Source organism: Rattus rattus, chromosome 2 (genome assembly GCF_011064425.1).
Source record: "Rattus rattus isolate New Zealand chromosome 2, Rrattus_CSIRO_v1, whole genome shotgun sequence".
In the NCBI taxonomy this organism is placed as follows: domain Eukaryota; kingdom Metazoa; phylum Chordata; class Mammalia; order Rodentia; family Muridae; genus Rattus; species Rattus rattus.
The window spans coordinates 178,577,845-178,595,298 of record NC_046155.1 but is presented as its reverse complement, the minus strand read 5'-3'; the positions used below and the strand labels follow the sequence as shown (position 1 = coordinate 178,595,298).

Here is a 17,454-nt window from a genome sequence, read left to right as displayed (position 1 = left end):
TCATAATAAAATCTTAGTAATCCATTTCCTTGTACAGTGTGGACCTGTCAATCAGAGTCAGGTCTTAAGTTGGCAGCAGGCATTTATGTTCTGAGCCATGTCACTGGCCCAACACCTACCATCATCGTTTTCCTAGGTCCTTCTGCTCAGTCACCAAAGTGTGTGATCATGGGCAAACTGCAAACATGCCTCCAGGTTTACTGGAAGAGCTTGAAGGGCTCGAGACCCTTATGAACAACAATGCCAAGCAACCAGAGCTTCCAGTGTCTAAGCCACTACCTAAAGACTATACATGGACTGACCCTGAACTCTGACCTCATAGGTAGCAATGAAAATCCTAGTAAGAGCACCAGTGGAAGGGGAAGCCCTTGGTCCTGCTAAGACTGAACCCCCAGTGAACGTGATTGTTGGGGGGAGGGCAGCAAAGGGGGGAGGGTGGGGAGCGGAACACCTATAAAGAAGGGGAGGGGAAGGGATTAGGGGGATGTTTGCCTGGATACCGGGAAAGGGAATAACATTTGAAAAGTAAATAAGAAATACTCAAGTTAATAAAAATAAAATAAAATAAAAAAAAACCAAAAAAACAAAAATGGGGTACAGAGGTAAACAACAAATCCTCGGCTGAAGAATGCAAAATGGTGAGAAACACCTAAAGAAATGTTCAACATGGTTAGTCATCAGAGAAATTGAAATCAAAACCACCCTGAGATTTCACCTGACATCAGTCAGAGTGGCTAAGATCAAAAACTGAGCTGACAGCAGATGCTGGTGAGGGTTGGAGAAAGAGGAACACTCCTTTATTGTTGGGCATATTGCAGGCTGGTACAACAACTGTGGACAATCTTTTTCTTTCTTCCTTTTTAAAATAAAGATTTATTTGTTTTGTGTATGTATCACATCAGAAGAGGGCATCAGATCCCATTACAGGTGATTGTGAGCCACCTTATGGTTTCTGGTTATTGAACTCAAGACTTCTGGAAGAACAGTCAGTGTCCTCAGCTGGTGAGCCATCTGTCCAGACTGAAAAAACTTTTTTTTTTAAAAATCATACATGAATTACTGTTAGGTATAGTTGTATATTCTTCAGATGTGTAATTTTGTGATTTTTTAAAAAACACATCTACATTATGAATTCCCTGAAATCATATAAGGACAAAACAGGACATAGTATATAAGTAAAAGACAAGCATCATAAGCAAAACCTCCCAAAATACCCGTGGGTTCATTTTGTGTTGGCCTCATCTGCTGTTCAGTGTGCTTTGCATAGTAGTGTGACTTTGTTGGAAAAATGAAATTTTCTTTACAAGAGTTTATCAATTGTGGTTGGCTTCTGGGGTACAGAAGAAATCTGTGTCCACATCTCTCAGTACTGGGACAGGATGTGACACCAACCCGTGCTGGCTCTGTGAATATTGTCACATTATTTCGAGTCCATATTTGCATCAAACTCTTATGTCTGGAAAGCATAGTTTCCTTGGGGTCATTCATGTCCTGTGGCTGTCACAGCTTCTCCAACTCCTATTCCTCAAAGTTCCCTGAGCTAAGAAAAATGCAGACATTCCATTCATGATTCAGTGTTTTTAGACCTGTATCTGCTCTTTGTTCAGTTGTGGGTCTCTGATTAGTTCACATCTCCTGCAGTAGGAAGCTTCTCTGATAATTGCTAAGTAAGATATTGATCTAGGAATCATTTTATTGGTATGGTCCTTTAAAAAATAGTAGCACCCACAACACTTCCTCTTTACTCAGCGGGCTGCCATCCTAAGGAACACCAGGTGGCATCTTACCACCAAACCTTGGCTTGCCAACTCCCCTGAATGCAAAGAGCAATAAACTACAGTGCATACTCCAAATTCCCACCCTACAGCCCTGCATGCTTTCCAGGAGGCCTGCTGCCACCATGAACACCAACTAACCCTATTCCTCCTAAGCCCAGGCATACCGGATGACATTAAGATAACACACACACACACACGCACACGCACACGCACACGCACACGCACATGCACACGCACACGCACACGCACACACACACGAAACAAACAAGGAAATGACCCTAAATACAATTATAAAGATGACAGAGGCCTTCAAAGGTGAATGAGTTAATTCCTTAAAAAAATACAATCAATAGCTGAAAGAAATTCCAGTCAGATGGGACAGAATATTTTATTATTCTATAGTTTCAGAAGACTGTGGGTTCAGGAAGCAACGACCCCAGTATGTGAGGGACAAATATTTGTTTAACAAGGAATCACCTCATCATAAAACTTCTTTCCTCAGAACCCCAAACAGTTTTGCTCCCTGGACTTCTATCACAACACATTTTTCTGACAGAAAATTTTGGATCATCAGATTCATTTTGCAGAGTATAGGACATTGAAATCTGTCCTTTCTCTTTAGATTATTTGCCAACTGCGTGGTGGGTCTGTCTATGACTTTGCCAGGCCTCAGCAGCTAGAATCGAAAGGACTATGAGGACCAGGACAGCCATCCCCATCCTGATGAGAGTCTCCATTGTGTGATCCTGGTTTTCTGGGGCTTTGGTATTAGATACAGAAGTTACAGAAGTTAGGGATGAAACATCCATCCAGGGCCCTTGTTTTCTGGAAGAGGATAAGGTTCTACTCTTTCCCATGCTACGAGGTGGAATTCTCTTTATTTAACTATCTGAGGTTTGGGCATGTTCTAGAATGGACAGATTGTCTCAGCTGGTAGAAGAGTAGGATGTGTGTGTACCTAAGAGACCTTAGTGTTTCTTCTGAGTTCCACGTTATCATTTATTGTAGATGCCCATCATTCTTGCCATACAAAATCGTGGAGTTCTGGGATGAATCTTCCCTGTGGCATACCTGTGTACCCTCTCTTAATTCTTACTAAATTCTTTAGTCCTATTGTGCTAATAAAAAAGCCAATGACAAACCAGTGATACCAGTAAATTCAGAGTAGAACAGATTGACAATTCATTCAGATAGTGGGCCCCAGGTCACTGTTCTGAGCAACAAAAGGCCATTTTCTTAGTATGGTTCTTCTGGTGAGGCCTTTAGTGGTTGTGCAGACTCTGATTAGCAATATGGTTTTTTTTTTTTTTTTTGTTGAGAGTTGGTTCCCTTGTGATATTTAGACCCTTCCATTTCAAACTTGATCTTACCATTCCTCTAGTGTATGTGTGTGTGTGTGTGTGTGTGTGTGTGTGTGTGTGTGTGTGTGTAAAAACCAGAAAGAGCGTGAATGATAGGCTATTGGGATTTTATCTAAGAGTGTTGCATATGCCACAGCTATCTTATATTATGCGTAGATCCTAAGCCTGATACATGTACCTCTTACTTTTCTTGGCTTTACAAATAATAATTACTGTGACAACAGGATGTGTCACACTGTTAGTAGAGAGTGGTGATGATCCTCCATCCTCTAGAAGACTCAAGGGTCAGTGGTAGAGCGTCCCTGGAGATACCATCCCAAAATCTTCTCTTTTTTAGACAGGTGTTCCAAGGCCTACCAGAGGACATTCTTAGCTGTCACCTCTCAAATGAAGGCTGAATCATACATTTCTTCTATTTAACTTGGAAGGAAATGTTTCAGACTTCCTAATGCAATAGGTTTGATTGCAAGTGCTGGATTTTATTTTCCTTAATGTGAAAATAGTTATGTTCTAGTCCTCATGGAGAATTTTGTCTGGAAGGGATTATGTGTGTATTTGAATCTGATTTAAACAGAAGGATGGTATAGAACAATCGTAACTGTTACAACAAGGCTATGTCCTCTCCTATAAGTAGAGTGGTCTATGGCTGCAGTGAGAGCAAGTGTATGACAGAGATCCTGTGAGTACTGTTTATTTGTAGGTGTGGAGAAGATGTTGTCACTGTGGACCATTTTCTCCTTAGGATCTTAAAATTGTCTGTTGCCTTTCATAAATGCTCTTTCAAACTCCTTGATTTCTCTGCATTCCAGTAGCAGACAGTATACTGCTCATCCCTAGAATGATTCAGTTAATGCCTCCTCAACCATTATAAGGACAAATAACGATCTGACTCTCATTCTCCAGCATTCAAACCCTATGCTAGGTAATATTTGTTGTAAATGGAAAATGCTGAGACACCCCTGCAGCTCAGAAAGGTGTGGATAAGTTCAGCTGGGATCCCAATCTCCAGAGTCACTGCTCTGTGACAGCAGGAATAGAGATGAGTGGAGGTATCTATGGCATTGGAAGATGTTCCTGAGTTTGGAGTCACAGACCTTATGCAGAGTCCTAGAATTATGCCTCATGAGCAAGACTGAAGGAGCCTGAATCCCCTGCCATGGCAACTTGACACACTCTGCCATGCATCAGCAGAGTTTTCATGAGACTCACTGCAGAATAATGTTTTGTAGACCTCCACAGTCTGGAGAGGTCACAGCCCCCACCCACATAGAAAAAACTAAGATGTGTGAACCAGGCTTCTCTCCTTTTCATATTTATATGAAAAGAAACAGCATCCCAGAGACAGAAGCGCTTGTCCAAGTTGAATCTCCTGAGGTAGCTGTATTAATCCCAGAATTAGGTCTAGCCTATCTGGGCCTATGTGCCAACAGAATCTTTATTAGCCTCCTTAGGCCTAACTCTATGCAGGTGAAATATTGTTTTTTAAGGGAATCATGGAGACGTGACTTTCTGGGTTCCTTGTTCATAACTTTAGCCATCTGCCCCATTATCCAGGGTGAGGCTAAATGAATCTCTTTGGATGCTATCTTCTGTAGTCCAACAGTTAAGCCCCAGCCTCTGGCTTGTCCTTTGGGGATATTTGTTGGTCTTTCATAGTCACAAACTCAAAGGACGGAAAGGAGAACTGTGATTAACAAGAGCTATTTGTTTTTCTGTCAGTGTACGTAGCATACTCCCTATAAAGAGGTGCCTAATACTTACCGGCTGTTGTGATGAACCTTTTAGTTAGCCAGGTGGAGGCTTCAATGGATTCTATGAGACAGAACAAGTAGAGGATGTTCTTTGTGCTGTGTGTGCTACATATGCCCTGTAAGCTCCCTAAGATAGAGTGATCATTACAGCAATGATTATTGCTGCTATCCAATTCTGTGCTGTGGATTGGGCCCTTTCACCATCCATTCATGTTGTCCTCTTAATCCCACTCAAATCAAAAGATCTCTTATATTTTGAAATGTGGGTCACACGGAAATGTCAGGGCAACCTCACCTGAGACTATGAGCTCCACAGGGACACTGGCAAATGACAACAGGTAGAGAGATGAGTCTTGAGAACCATAGCACCTGTAGGTGCCCGAGAGAGTAGAGGTCACAGCACTCATGGAGAATTCTGACTGGTACTGTTGATCTTGGAACTTTGACTTTAGTCGAAGGGATGGCTGGCCTGATCCCTCCTTGGACAGAAAGAAAGTGCCCACAGAATACATTGTCCAACACATCAGGGTCACATTCTCTCCTGAGTGTACTGTGGTGTTAGGCATCACTGAGAGGGAAGGAGTATCAGGAAGATATCCTAAAGAGAAGAGGGATGATCAGAGGCTGACTTCCTTGTTCTGAGGTCATACCACACATGATTTCACCCTGAGAACATCGAACTCAGTCTCTTTTATCTGACTGAGATCACCTCCTGTGGATCTGTCTCTGCCTCTGTTCTTCCCCAAGATCCCTGTCCCTCATCCAGCCATCAGCTACTAGGCTCACCCATGAGAGCCTGAGCAGAGTCTAGGTACCTCATTGAATCTCTATAGGTCCTCACCTGTGATCAGGATGTCCAGGGGGTCACTGGAGGCTGACAACTCAGAGGAGAGGTTCTGTACACCATAGCATCTGTATTGGCCTCTAGTGGAGTATCTCACATAGCCCAGTGTGAAGTTGGCCATGGAGAGGCCATCCTTGGTCCATTGGCTAGAGGACTGTATGATGTCTGCTTCCCCGACTTTGTACAGAGCAAACGTGCCATAGTTGATGTCAGAGTAACACTGCAGTGTGAGGCTCATTCCAGGGGCCAGGAAATGGCCTTGGTGACTTAGCAGAGAGGGTTTCTTGGACATCCCTAAAGGGAAGGTGAGAGCTATGGACTGAGGTTCGGTTCTTACTGAGCACCTTTGCCCTCCCATCCTGCCCAGCACATGTCACAGCTTGTCCTCCAGTAGGGCTGTGTCTGAGAACGCAGGCTGTCCATTTATTCCTTCTCTACCTGCCACTCTGCAAAAGGGCAGGCCATGGCAAGGGCTTAGGGTCTCAGAAAATGATTGGAGAATGACAGAGGGACTTACCTGAGATGAGTATTTTAGGAGCTCACTGGGTACTGACCACAACTGTGGGTTATGCTTGTAGTAACCATAGCATCTGAATGTCCCTGTGTAGTTTGGGGTCATGGGTCCCATAACAAACAGGGCTTGGTATTGTCTAGTAGAAGATATATATATATATATATATATATATATATATATATATATATATATATATATACTCTGTGTCTAGTGAGTTGGTGAACTTCTGATCTTCCTTGGTGAGAACTAATTTATCATAGTTTCGGAGTGAGGTACAGTGAAGTGTCACGTTCCCTCCCTCTGGCACCACTGGGCTGGGCAGTCCTGACAGCCTGAGTGGATAGTTGTATATTCCTGGGGGAGAAAAAGGCAGTTTGTTACATGTTGTCACACATTCACACTGTTCTCTAGGTCCACTCTGTGGGAGAGGAATACTCTTGATAGCAGAGCCTGGTGATGAGAATCTGACTGTCCCCTTACCTGTCACCACCAGCTCCAGGGTGTCACTGGGCTCTGACCAACCAGCCGAGCTGTAACAGTAACAGCGATATTGCCCTGCATGGCCTTGTGTCACAAAAGGGATAAACAACTGGGCCTTGTTCCCAGGCTGTTGTAGGGTCTGTGTGCTCTGTGTATTGTGGTTTCCCTCCTTATGGAGAAAATATATTTCTGCATCGAGGTTCCCCTGACACCAGATGGTCATGGCTCTTCCATAGGGGATCACAGAGCCTGGTTCAGCCTTGATGGTTGGTTTTTGTAGTTTCCCTACATAGAAGCAGGAGAGAAGCACATGGCTGGGTTTGAAAGTGGCACAGACAATGTCCCACCAGTGGATGCTGCTCTTTAATAATATTCTTCTCTCATTCCATACACTGGAAGACAGCCTCCCATCCTTGCATCTTTCATAATATGACACAATCCTCCCCACCTCCTCTGTCCTCCAAGTTCACTTCTCCTCTGTCTCCTTTCAGAGAAGAGAATGCTTTCCACTGATATCAACTAAACATGGCAGAGCAAGATGCCAGAACTCTAGGAACGCACCCTCATATTAAGACTGGACAAGGTAAACCAGTGGTAGAAAAAAGATCCCACGTGTAGGTGCAAGTATCAGAGACATTTCCATTCCCATTGTTAGGAGCCCAAGAAGAAACTAAAGCAAGCCAGGTGGTTGTTCCACCCACATTGAATCAGAGCACTCAGGAGGCAGAGGCAGGTGGAAGGCAGCTTGGTCTACAGAGTGAGTTCAAGGACAGTTAACTATGACTGTACAGTGAATCCCCCAAACACCAAAAAAAAAAAAAAAAAAAACCAAAACCCAACAAAACAAAGCAAAAACAAAACCAACCAACCACCCAACCAAATAAACAAAAAACCAGGCAAGCAAGCAAGCAAGCAAACAAGCAAGCGAACAAAAAACAAAATTTCAAAACAGGCACAGCAGCAGGCCTAAGGCAGACCCATGAAGGCTCTGTGAGCCCTTATGATTCCTGCTTAGTTGATTCTATGGTCCATATTCCTCCTGGTTTCCTCACCCACTCTAGGTATTGCAATTCTTCCTCTCCCTGTTCTTCTGGATTCCCTGAGCTCTAATGGATTATGCTGAAGTTGATCCAGACTAACAGAAGACCTCATGAAGAATAATCTTTCAATTGCACACTGTGGGCTTGGCTATCACTGTTAGCCTTGGATTCTGTATTTTGGGTCCCAGTGTTTCCTGGCTGTGTGTCAAAGTTCTAAAACGTCCTGCATCCTTACCTACAGCCCATACTAAGCAGTCTTTGAGCACCTGTATCATTGAATGTCATTTTGTGGAGAGGCTGTGGTTCCTCACCTGACACCAGGATCTCCAGTGGTTCACTAGGAAATGACCACACTTGTGGTGTGTTTTCTCCATAGCTGTAGCATCTGAATATCCATCTCTGGTTGGAGGTCAAAGGGCCCACATAGAATAGGGCATGACAATTCTCAGTATAGTGGTTACACTCTGGGTCCTTCCTCCAGGAGAGCTTCTGAGATCCTTCTACAGTAAGAATCAATGTGTGATCGTAATGCGAGGGCTCACATTTGAGGGTGACATACCCTCCTGAAGTCACCACAGGGTTGGTCTGGGCTGAAAGGGTGGGTTTCGAGTAGGCTCCTAGGAGAGAAGGAGGAATCAGTTAAATGTCCACACAGGGAAACAGTCAAAATCTGAGAGGCCTGGGGCCCTGTGTGTTCTCTCCCCTGTGACGACTAGCTCCAGGGGCTCACTGTAGTCTGATGATTTACCCTGAGTCCTGTAGGAACATTGATATTGCCCTGCATTTTGCTGGCCTACATTTGAGAATGAGAATTCAGTCTTGTTTGTTGGCTTTGGAACTCTTCTCTGTAGGTATCCATTTCTATAGAGATCAGACTCTTTGGCTCCAATGGTCTCCTCACAAATGAAGGTCACCTTAGTTCTCATTGAGACCACAGAATCTGGCTGTACTCTGAGGATAGGCTTAGGGAGGGACCCTGTAAGTAACAGAGTCACTAAGACTCAGGACAGACATGCTCAGATTGCAGTCCTTAACAGGATGACCTTCCAGCCACCCCCAGAATAAGGCACTTGCGGTGTTTTCCACCATCACTGCCCAGGCATGGCTCCTGGATATGAAGAGAAGAGCATTTCAGGAGAGCTGCAGACACTCACCTGTCAGCACTGGGATCCAGAGGCCCAGAGTCAGTCCTGGATGAGAGTTATTTGTAAGAGATTTGTAGGTAAGACTGAGTAAGTCCTCCCCTCTGCAGAATTGCCTGAGACCCTGTGGTTTCCCGATGGGTGAGCACTGAGCTCCAGGCCCTGCTCCTTTCTAGACCTCAGTATCCCCACCTCCTCTTCAGTTCTCACCAAGACAGAGCAGGGCTGTGAAGGTGAAGGTCATGGCATCTCCTCTCAGAGGCTGCAACTCTGTTTGAGAGTAGAGCTACAGAGCTTTTCTGAAGGGATTGGAAACAGGGTGTGGCCCTGGAAGCAGCGCAGTCCCCATGACTGGTCAATTTTCAGCAGCCCTACAGGAAGGGGAACAGCCCTCCTCAGGCACCCTGCTCTAACTTCCTCAATGCTGTGACTAGGCCAGGCAGTAGAACTCTGCAATCGGGCCTTACACAGATGACATTTCCTCAGCCCACCAATGTCTGCTTCACCTGTGCACATCACTGTCCGAACCATATTGTAGCAGGCATGTGGGAACGTCTCAGAGAACTGTATAAAATTGTCATTTTGCTTCTTTCTTTTCACATTTTTATATGAAATATTTCCTTCTTTTCCTCATTTTGATGTTCCTGAGGAGGGTCCTGCTGTGCACATCAGCTTGGAGTGAGATTTACAGTCTTTTCTTCATAGTCTCACAAGACACATTACCATTGGGGACTAAAATTTCTCATTTTTCTTCAATATTTGTGTTTTATTTACAATTTTATGGAAACATATTTCTATTCATCTTTTACTGTTCGTTTTTATGTATGTTTATATATGTGCATCTGAGTCAAGGGACATATATGGAGGTCAGAATAAAACTTCAGTAATCCATTTCCCTTGTACAGTGTGGACCTGTGAATCAGAGTCAGGTCTTAAGTTGGCAGCAGGCACTTATGTTCTGAGTCATGTCACTGGCCCAAAACCTACCATCATCATTTTCCTAGGTCCTTCTGCTCAGTCACCAAAGTACGTGATCATGGGTAGACTGCAAACAGGTATCCAGGTTTACTAGAGTTTCTTGAGGACACTGGTACAAACATGTCTCCAAGTTTACTAGAGTTTCTTGTGGATATTGATCCAAATATGTCTCCAGTTTTTTTTTTTTTTTTTTTTTTTTTTTTTTTTTTTTTTTTTTAGTTTCTAGGGATATAGGTTCTTGCTGTATGAATATGGCCATGATTCTTCTTGCTGCAGTTCAACAGGTAGTGGTGTGGGCATGGGCATCATTTTTGAGCATGACTCAATCAATATGTTGCAGTTGTAAAGTTGAGAAGCTAGCAAAGTGGTTGCTGGACGATGCTACCACAAAAGCCCAGCACCAACTGCAGGGTGGATCTTTCTGGATGTTGTACTCAACTGGGTTCTGTCTTCCCCATCTGCTGGTGTGAAATAAAAGCAGTTGCTAGAGTTTTTTTTTTCTTCTTCTTTTTTTTCCCTATTAGCAAGTGGACACAGTTGAGTATTTGGGAAACCAGAATGCTTTTCCTTCTTGTAAGTCCCTCTGTCTTTGGGAAATGCTTGCTCTTTCTGTTTATTTAGTTATTTTCATTTCAAGTATTATTCCCATTCCCCGACTCCCAGCCCCCTCCTCTTCATCTGTAAGGGTAATCCCCTCCCTTTCCATCCCCCTTCCTGTTCCAGGCAACATTCTCCTACACTGCAGGTCCAACCTTGGCAGGACAATGGCTTCTCCTTCCATTGGTGCCCAGCATTGCCATCCTCTGCTACCTATGCAGCTGGAGCCATGGGTTAATTCATGTATAGTTTTCGGGTATTGGTTTAATCCCTGGGAGCTCTGGTTTGTTGAGATTGTTTTTCTTCTTTTTTTTTTTCTCCAACTTTATTAACTTGGTATTTCTTTTGTTTTTTATCTTTATTAACATGAGTATTTCTTATTTACATTTTGATAGTTATTCCACTTCCCGCTTTCCAGGCCAACATCCCCCTAAACCCTTCCCCTCCCCTTCAATATGGGCTTCCCCTCCCCATCTTTCCCCCATTACCACTCTCCCCCCAACAATCCCATTCACTGGGGGTTCAGTCTTAGCAGGACCAAGGGCTTCCCCTTCCACTGGTGATCTTACTAGGATATTCATTGCTACTTATGAGATTAGAGTCCAGGGTCAGTCCATGTATAGTCTTTGGGTAGTGGCTAAGTTCCTGGAAGCTCTGGTTGGTTGGCATTGTTGTTCATATGGGGTCTCGAGCCCCTTCAAGCTCTTCCAGTCCTTTCTCTGATTCCTTAAACGGGTGTCCTGTTCTCAGTTCAGTGGATTGCTGCTGGCATTTGCCTATGTATTTGCTATATTCTGGCTGTGTCTCTCAGGATAGATCTGCATCCGGTTCCTGTCGGCTTGCACTTCTTTGCTTCATCCATCTTATCTAGGTTGGTGACTGTGTATGAATGGGCCACATGTAGGGTAGGCTCTGAATGGGTGTTCCTTCTCCCTCTGTTCTAAGCTTTGCCTCCCTATTCCCTGCCAAGGGTATTCTTGTTCCCCCTTTAAAGAAGGAGTGAAGCATTCACATTTTGGTCATCCTTATTGAGTTTCATGTGTTCTGTGCATCTAGGGTAATTCAAGCATTTGGGCTAATATCCACTTATCAGTGAGTGCATACCATGTGTGTTTTTCCATGTGTGCATTCCATGTGTGATTGGGTTACCTCACACAGGATGATATTTTCCAGTTCCATCCATTTGCCTATGAATTTCATAAAGTCGTTGTTTTTGATAGCTGGAGGTATTCCATTGTGTAGATGTACCACATTTTCTGTATCCATTCCTCTGTTGAAGGGCATCTGGGTTCTTTCCAGCTTCTGGCTACTATAAATAAGGCTGCTATGAACATAGTGGAGCACGTGTCTTTGTTATATGTTGTGGCAACTTTTGGATATATGCCCAAGAGAGGTATAGCTGGGTCCTGAGGTAGTGCAATGTCCAATTTTCTGAGGAACCTCCAGACTGATTTCCTGAATGGTTGTACCAGTTTGCAATCCCACCAACAGTGGAGGATTGTTCCTCTTTCTCCACATCCTCACCAGCATCTGCTGTCACCTGAGTTTTTGATCTTAGCCATTCTCACTGGTGTGAGGTTAAATCTCAGGGTTGTTTTGATTTGCATTTCCCTTATGACCAAAGATGTTGAAGATTTCTTTAGGCGTTTCTCAGCCATTCAGCATTCCTCAGCTGTGAATTCTTTGTTTAGCTCTGAACCCCATTTTTTAATAGGTTATGTGTCTCCCTGCGGTCTAACTTCTTGTGTTCTTTGTATATTTTGGATATAAGGCCTCTATCTGTTGTAGGATTGGTAAAGATCTTTTCCCAATCTGTTGGTTGTCGTTTTGTCCTAACAACAGTGTCCTTTGCTTTACAGAAGCTTTGCAGTTTTATGAGATCCCATTTGTCGATTCTTGATCTTAGAGCATAAACCATTGGTGTTTTGTTCAGGAGATTTTCTCCAGTGCCCATGTGTTTGAGATGCTTCCCCACTTTTTCTTCTATTAATTTGATTGTATCTGATTTGATGTGGAGCTCATTGATCCACTTGGACTTAAGCTTTGTACAGGGTGATAAGCATGGATCAATATGCATTCTTCTACATACTGACCTCCAGTTGAACTAGCACCATTTGCTGAAAATGCTATCTTTTGTCCATTGGATGGTTTTGGTTCCTTTGTCAAAAATCAAGTGGCCATAGGTGTGTGGGTTCATTTCTGGGTCTTCAATTCTATTCCACTGGTCTACCTGTCTGTGTCTGTACCAATACCATGCAGTTTTTATCACTATTGCTCTATAATACTGCTTGAGTTCAGGGATAGTGATTCCCCCTGAAGTCCTTTTATTGTTGAGGATAGTTTTAGCTATCCTGGGTTTTTTGTTATTCCAGATGAATTTGTCAATTGTTCTTTCTAACTCTCTGAAGAATTGGATTGGTATTTTGATGGGGATTGCATTGAATCTGTAGATCTGTTTTGATAATATGGCCATTTTTACTGTATCAATCCTGCCAATCCATGAGCATGGGGGATATTTCCATCTTCTGAGGTCTTCTTCAATTTCTTTCTTCAGAGGCTTGAAGTTCTTGTCATACAGATCTTTTACTTGCTTGGTTAAAGTCACACCGAGGTATTTTATATTATTTGTGACTATTATGAAGGGTGTCATTCCCCTAATTTCTTTCTCATCTTGTTTCTCTTTTGTGTAGAGGAAGGCTACTGATTTAGTTGAGTTAATTTTATACCCAGCCACTTTGCTGCAGGTGTTTATCATGTTTAGTAGTTCTCTGGTGGAACTTTTGGGATCACTTAAATATACTATCATATCATCTGCAAATAGTGATATTTTGACTTCTTCTTTTCCAATCTGTATCTCTTTGATCTCCTTTTGTTTTCTGATTGCTCTGGCTAGAACTACAAGAACTATATTGAATAAGTAGGGAGAGAGTGGGCAGCCTTGTTTAGTCCCTGATTTTAGTGGGATTGCTTCAAGTTTCTCTCCATGTAGTTTAATGTTAACTATTGGTTTGCTGTATATGGCTTTTACTATGTTTAGGTATGGGCCTTGAGTTCCCGTTTTTTCCGGGACTTTTATCATGAAGGGGTTTTGAATTTTGTCAAATGCTTTCTCAGCATCAATTGAAATGATTTTGTGGTTTTTATCTTTCAATTCATTTATATAGTGGATTACGTTGATTGTTTTCCACATAATAAACCATCCCTGTATGCCTGGAATGAAGCCTACTTGATTATGATGGATGATTTTTTTTTTGATATGCTCTTGGATTCAGTTTGCAAGAATTTTATTGAGTATCTTTGTGTCGATATTCATAAGGGAAATTGGTCTGAAGTTCTCTTTCTTTGTTGGGTCTTTGTGTGGTTTAGGTATAAGAGTAATTGTGGCTTCATAGAAGGAATACGGTAGTGCTCCATGTGTTTCAATTTCGTGTAATAGTTTGGATAATATAGGTATGAAGTCTGTCTATGAAGGTCTGATAGAATTCTGCACTGAACCCATCTGGACCTGGGCTTTTTTTGTTTAGGAGACTTTAATGACTGTTTCTATTTCTTTTGGAGTTATGGGGTTGTTTAACTGGTTTATCTGTTCCTAATTTAACTTTGGTACCTGGTATCTGACTAGGAAATTGTCCATTTCCTGCAGATTTTCAAGTTTTGTTGAATATAGGCTTTTGTAGTAGGAACTGATGATTTTTTTGAATTTCCTCTGAATCTGTAGTTATGTCTCCCTTTTCATTTCTAATTTTGTTAATTTGGACACACTCTCTGTGTCCTTTGTTTAGTCTGGCTAAGGGTTCATTTATCTTGTTGATTTTCTCAAAGAACTAGCTTTTGGTTCTGTTGATTCTTTATATAGTTCTTTTGGTTTCTACTTGGTTGATTTCAGCTCTGAGTTTGATTAATTCCTGCTTTCTAGTCCTCCTGAGTGTGTTTTCTGCTTTTTGTTCTAGAGCTTTTAGGTGTGCTTCAAGCTGCTGTTATATGCTCTCTCCTGATTCCTTCTGCAGGCACTCAGCACTATGAGTTTTCCTCTTAGGACAACTTTCCTTGTGTCTCATAAGTATGGGTATGTTGTACCTTCATTTTCATTAAATTCTAAGAAGTCTTTATTCCTATCTATATTTCTTCCTTGACCAGGTTATCATTGAGTAGAACATTATTCAACTTCCATCTATATTTGGGCATTCTTTCCTTATTGTTATTGAAGACCAGTTTTAGCCCGTGATGGTCTGGTTGGATGCATTGGATCATTTCTATCTTTCTGTATCTTTTGAGGCCTGTTTTATGACCAATTATATTGCCAGTTTTGGAGAAATTACGATGAGGTTGTGAGAAGAAGGTATATTCGTTTGTTTTAGGATAGAATGTGCTTACATCCTTTTGGTTCATGACTTCTCTTAGTCTGTCTACGCCTCTGTTTAATTTCTGTTTTCCGATCTGTCCATTGATAAGAGTGGGGTGTTGAAATCTCCTACTATTATTGTGTGAGGTGCAATGTGTGCTTTGAGATTTAGTAAGGTTTCTTTTATGTATGTAGGTTCCCTTGTAATTGGATCATAGATAGTTAGGATTGAGAGTTCATCTTGGTGGATTTTTTCTTTGATGCATATGAAGTGCCCTTCCTTATCTTTTTTGATGACTTTTAGTTGAAAATTGACTTTATTTGATATTAGAATGGCTACTCCAGCTTGCTTCTTCAGACCATTTGCTTGTAAAGTTGTTTTCCAGCCTTTTACTCTGAGGTAGTTTCTGCCTTAGTCTCTGAGGTGTGTTTTTTTGTAGGCAGCAAAATGCTGGGTCATCATTTCATATCCAGTTTGTTAATCTGTGTCTTTTTATTGGGGTATTGAGTCCATTGATGTTGAGAGATTTAAGGAATAGTGATTGTTGCTTCCTGTTATATTCATGTCTGCATGTGGGATTATGTTTTTGCTTTTCTTCTTTGTTTTGTTGCAAAATGATTAGTTTCTGACTTTGTCTAGCGTGTAGGTTGCCTCCTTGTGTTGGGCTTTACCATTTATTATCCTTTGTAGGGCTGGATTTGTAGAAAGATATTGTGTAAATTTGGTTTTGTCATGGAATATCTTGTTTTCTTCATCTATGTTAATTGAGAGTTTTGCTAGATATAGTACCCTCGGCTGGCCTTTGTGTTCTCTTAGGGTCTGTATGACATCTGTCCAGGATCTTCTGGCTTTCATACTCTCTGGTGAGAAGTCTGGTGTGATTCTGTTAGGTCTGCCTTTATATGTTACTTGACCTTTTTCCCTTACTGCTTTTACTATTTTTTCTTTATTTTGTGCATTTGTTGTTTTGTCTATTATGTGACAGGAGGAGTTTCTTTTCTGGTCCAATCTATTTGGAGTTCTGTAGGCTTCTTGTATGTTTATGGGCTTTCTTTAGGTTATGGAAGTTTTCTTCTATGATTTTGTTGAAGATATTTACTGGTCCTTTGAGCTGGGAATCTTCACTCTCTTCTATAGCTATTATCCTTAGGTTTGATCTTCTTATTTTGTCCTGGAATTCCTGTATGTTTTGGTCCAGTAGTTTTTTTCTGATTTACATTATCTTTAACAGTTGTTTCGCTAATTTCTATGGAGTCTTCTGCTCCTGAGATTCTCTCTTCTATCTCTTGTATTCTGTTTGTGATGCTTGTATCTATGGCTCCTTGTCTCTTCCTTTGTTTTTTTATATCCACGGTTGTCTCCCTTTGTGTTTCTTTTTGCTCCTATTTTCATTTTTAATTCCTTCACATATTTGATTGTGTTTTTCTGTAATTCTTTCAGTGATTTTTGCATTTCCTCTCTACAGTCTTCTGCTTGTTTTTTTTTTTGTGTGTGTTTTCCTGCATTTCTCTAAGGGAGTTCTTTATGTCTTTCTTGAAGTCCTCCATCATCATGATCAAATATGATTTTAAATCTAGATCTTGCTTTTCTTTCTTTTTTTTTTTTTTCTTATTAACTTGAGTATTTCTTATATACATTTCTTTTGTTATTCCCTTTCTCTTTTTCCGGTCATTCTTTCCTCTCCCCCTTCCCTTTTCTTATTTGTGTTCCCGTCCCAACCCTCCCCCCATTTCCGCCCTCCCCCCTACAGTCTAGTTCACTGGGGGTTCAGTCTTAGCAGGACCCAGGGCTTCCCCTTCCTCTGGTGCTCTTACTAGGATATTCATTGCTACCTATGAGGTCAGAGTCCAGGGTCAGTCCATGTATAGTCTTTAGGTAGTGGCTTAGTCCCTGGAAGCTCTGGTTGCTTGGCATTGTTGTACATATGGGGTCTCGAGCCCCTTCAAGCTATTCCAGTTCTTTCTCTGATTCCTTCAACGGGGGTCCTATTCTCAGTTCAGTGGTTTTCTGCTGGCATTCGCCTCTGTATTTGCTGTATTCTGGCTGTGTCTCTCAGGAGCGATCTACGTCCGGCTCCTGTCGGTCTGCACTTCTTTGCTTCATCCATCTTGTCTAATTGGGTGGCTGTATATGCATGGGCCACATGTGGGGCAGGCTCTGAATGGGTGTTCCTTCTGTGTCTGTTTTAATCTTTGCCTCTCTCTTCCCTGCCAAGGGTATTCTTTTTCCTCATTTAATTTAATATGAAGTGGTGTTGGAGTTTATCATGGGCTTTTTCAGCACTTAATGAGATGGTAATATGATCACTCAGTTTGTTTATATGATGAATTAAGTTCATCTATTTTTGTATATCAATGCATCCCTCTATCTCTGGGATGAGGAGTACTTGATCTTGATGGACAATGTCTTTGATATATTCCTTGATTTTGTTTTAGAATATTTTATTGAATAGTTTTGCATCTATGTTCATAAGAGAAATTAGTATGAAATTCTCTGTGTTGAGTCTTTGTGTGACTTAAATATTCAGGTGACTATGTCCTCATAGAATAACATTGGCCGTATCACTTCTGTTTCTATTTTGTGGAATACATTGAGGAATGTTGGTATTACCTCTTTCTTTGGAAAG

The 17,454-nt window shown here is 41.8% G+C and overlaps 1 protein-coding gene across 1 annotated transcript; it reads right to left on the bottom strand.

Moving 5' to 3' along the window:
* Positions 1–2,389: 2,389 nt before the first annotated feature.
* LOC116894564 (leukocyte immunoglobulin-like receptor subfamily B member 3-like) lies at positions 2,390–9,192 on the bottom strand. Its single transcript, XM_032896274.1, is given in 12 exon segments — positions 2,390–2,538; positions 4,901–4,951; positions 5,186–5,488; positions 5,732–6,028; positions 6,252–6,269; positions 6,272–6,402; positions 6,449–6,602; positions 6,729–7,013; positions 8,080–8,381; positions 8,468–8,744; positions 8,923–8,958; positions 9,121–9,192. Coding segments are annotated over 12 exon segments (2,025 nt in total). The 5' UTR covers positions 9,155–9,192; the 3' UTR covers positions 2,390–2,401.
* Between the last annotated feature and the right edge of the window lie 8,262 nt (positions 9,193–17,454).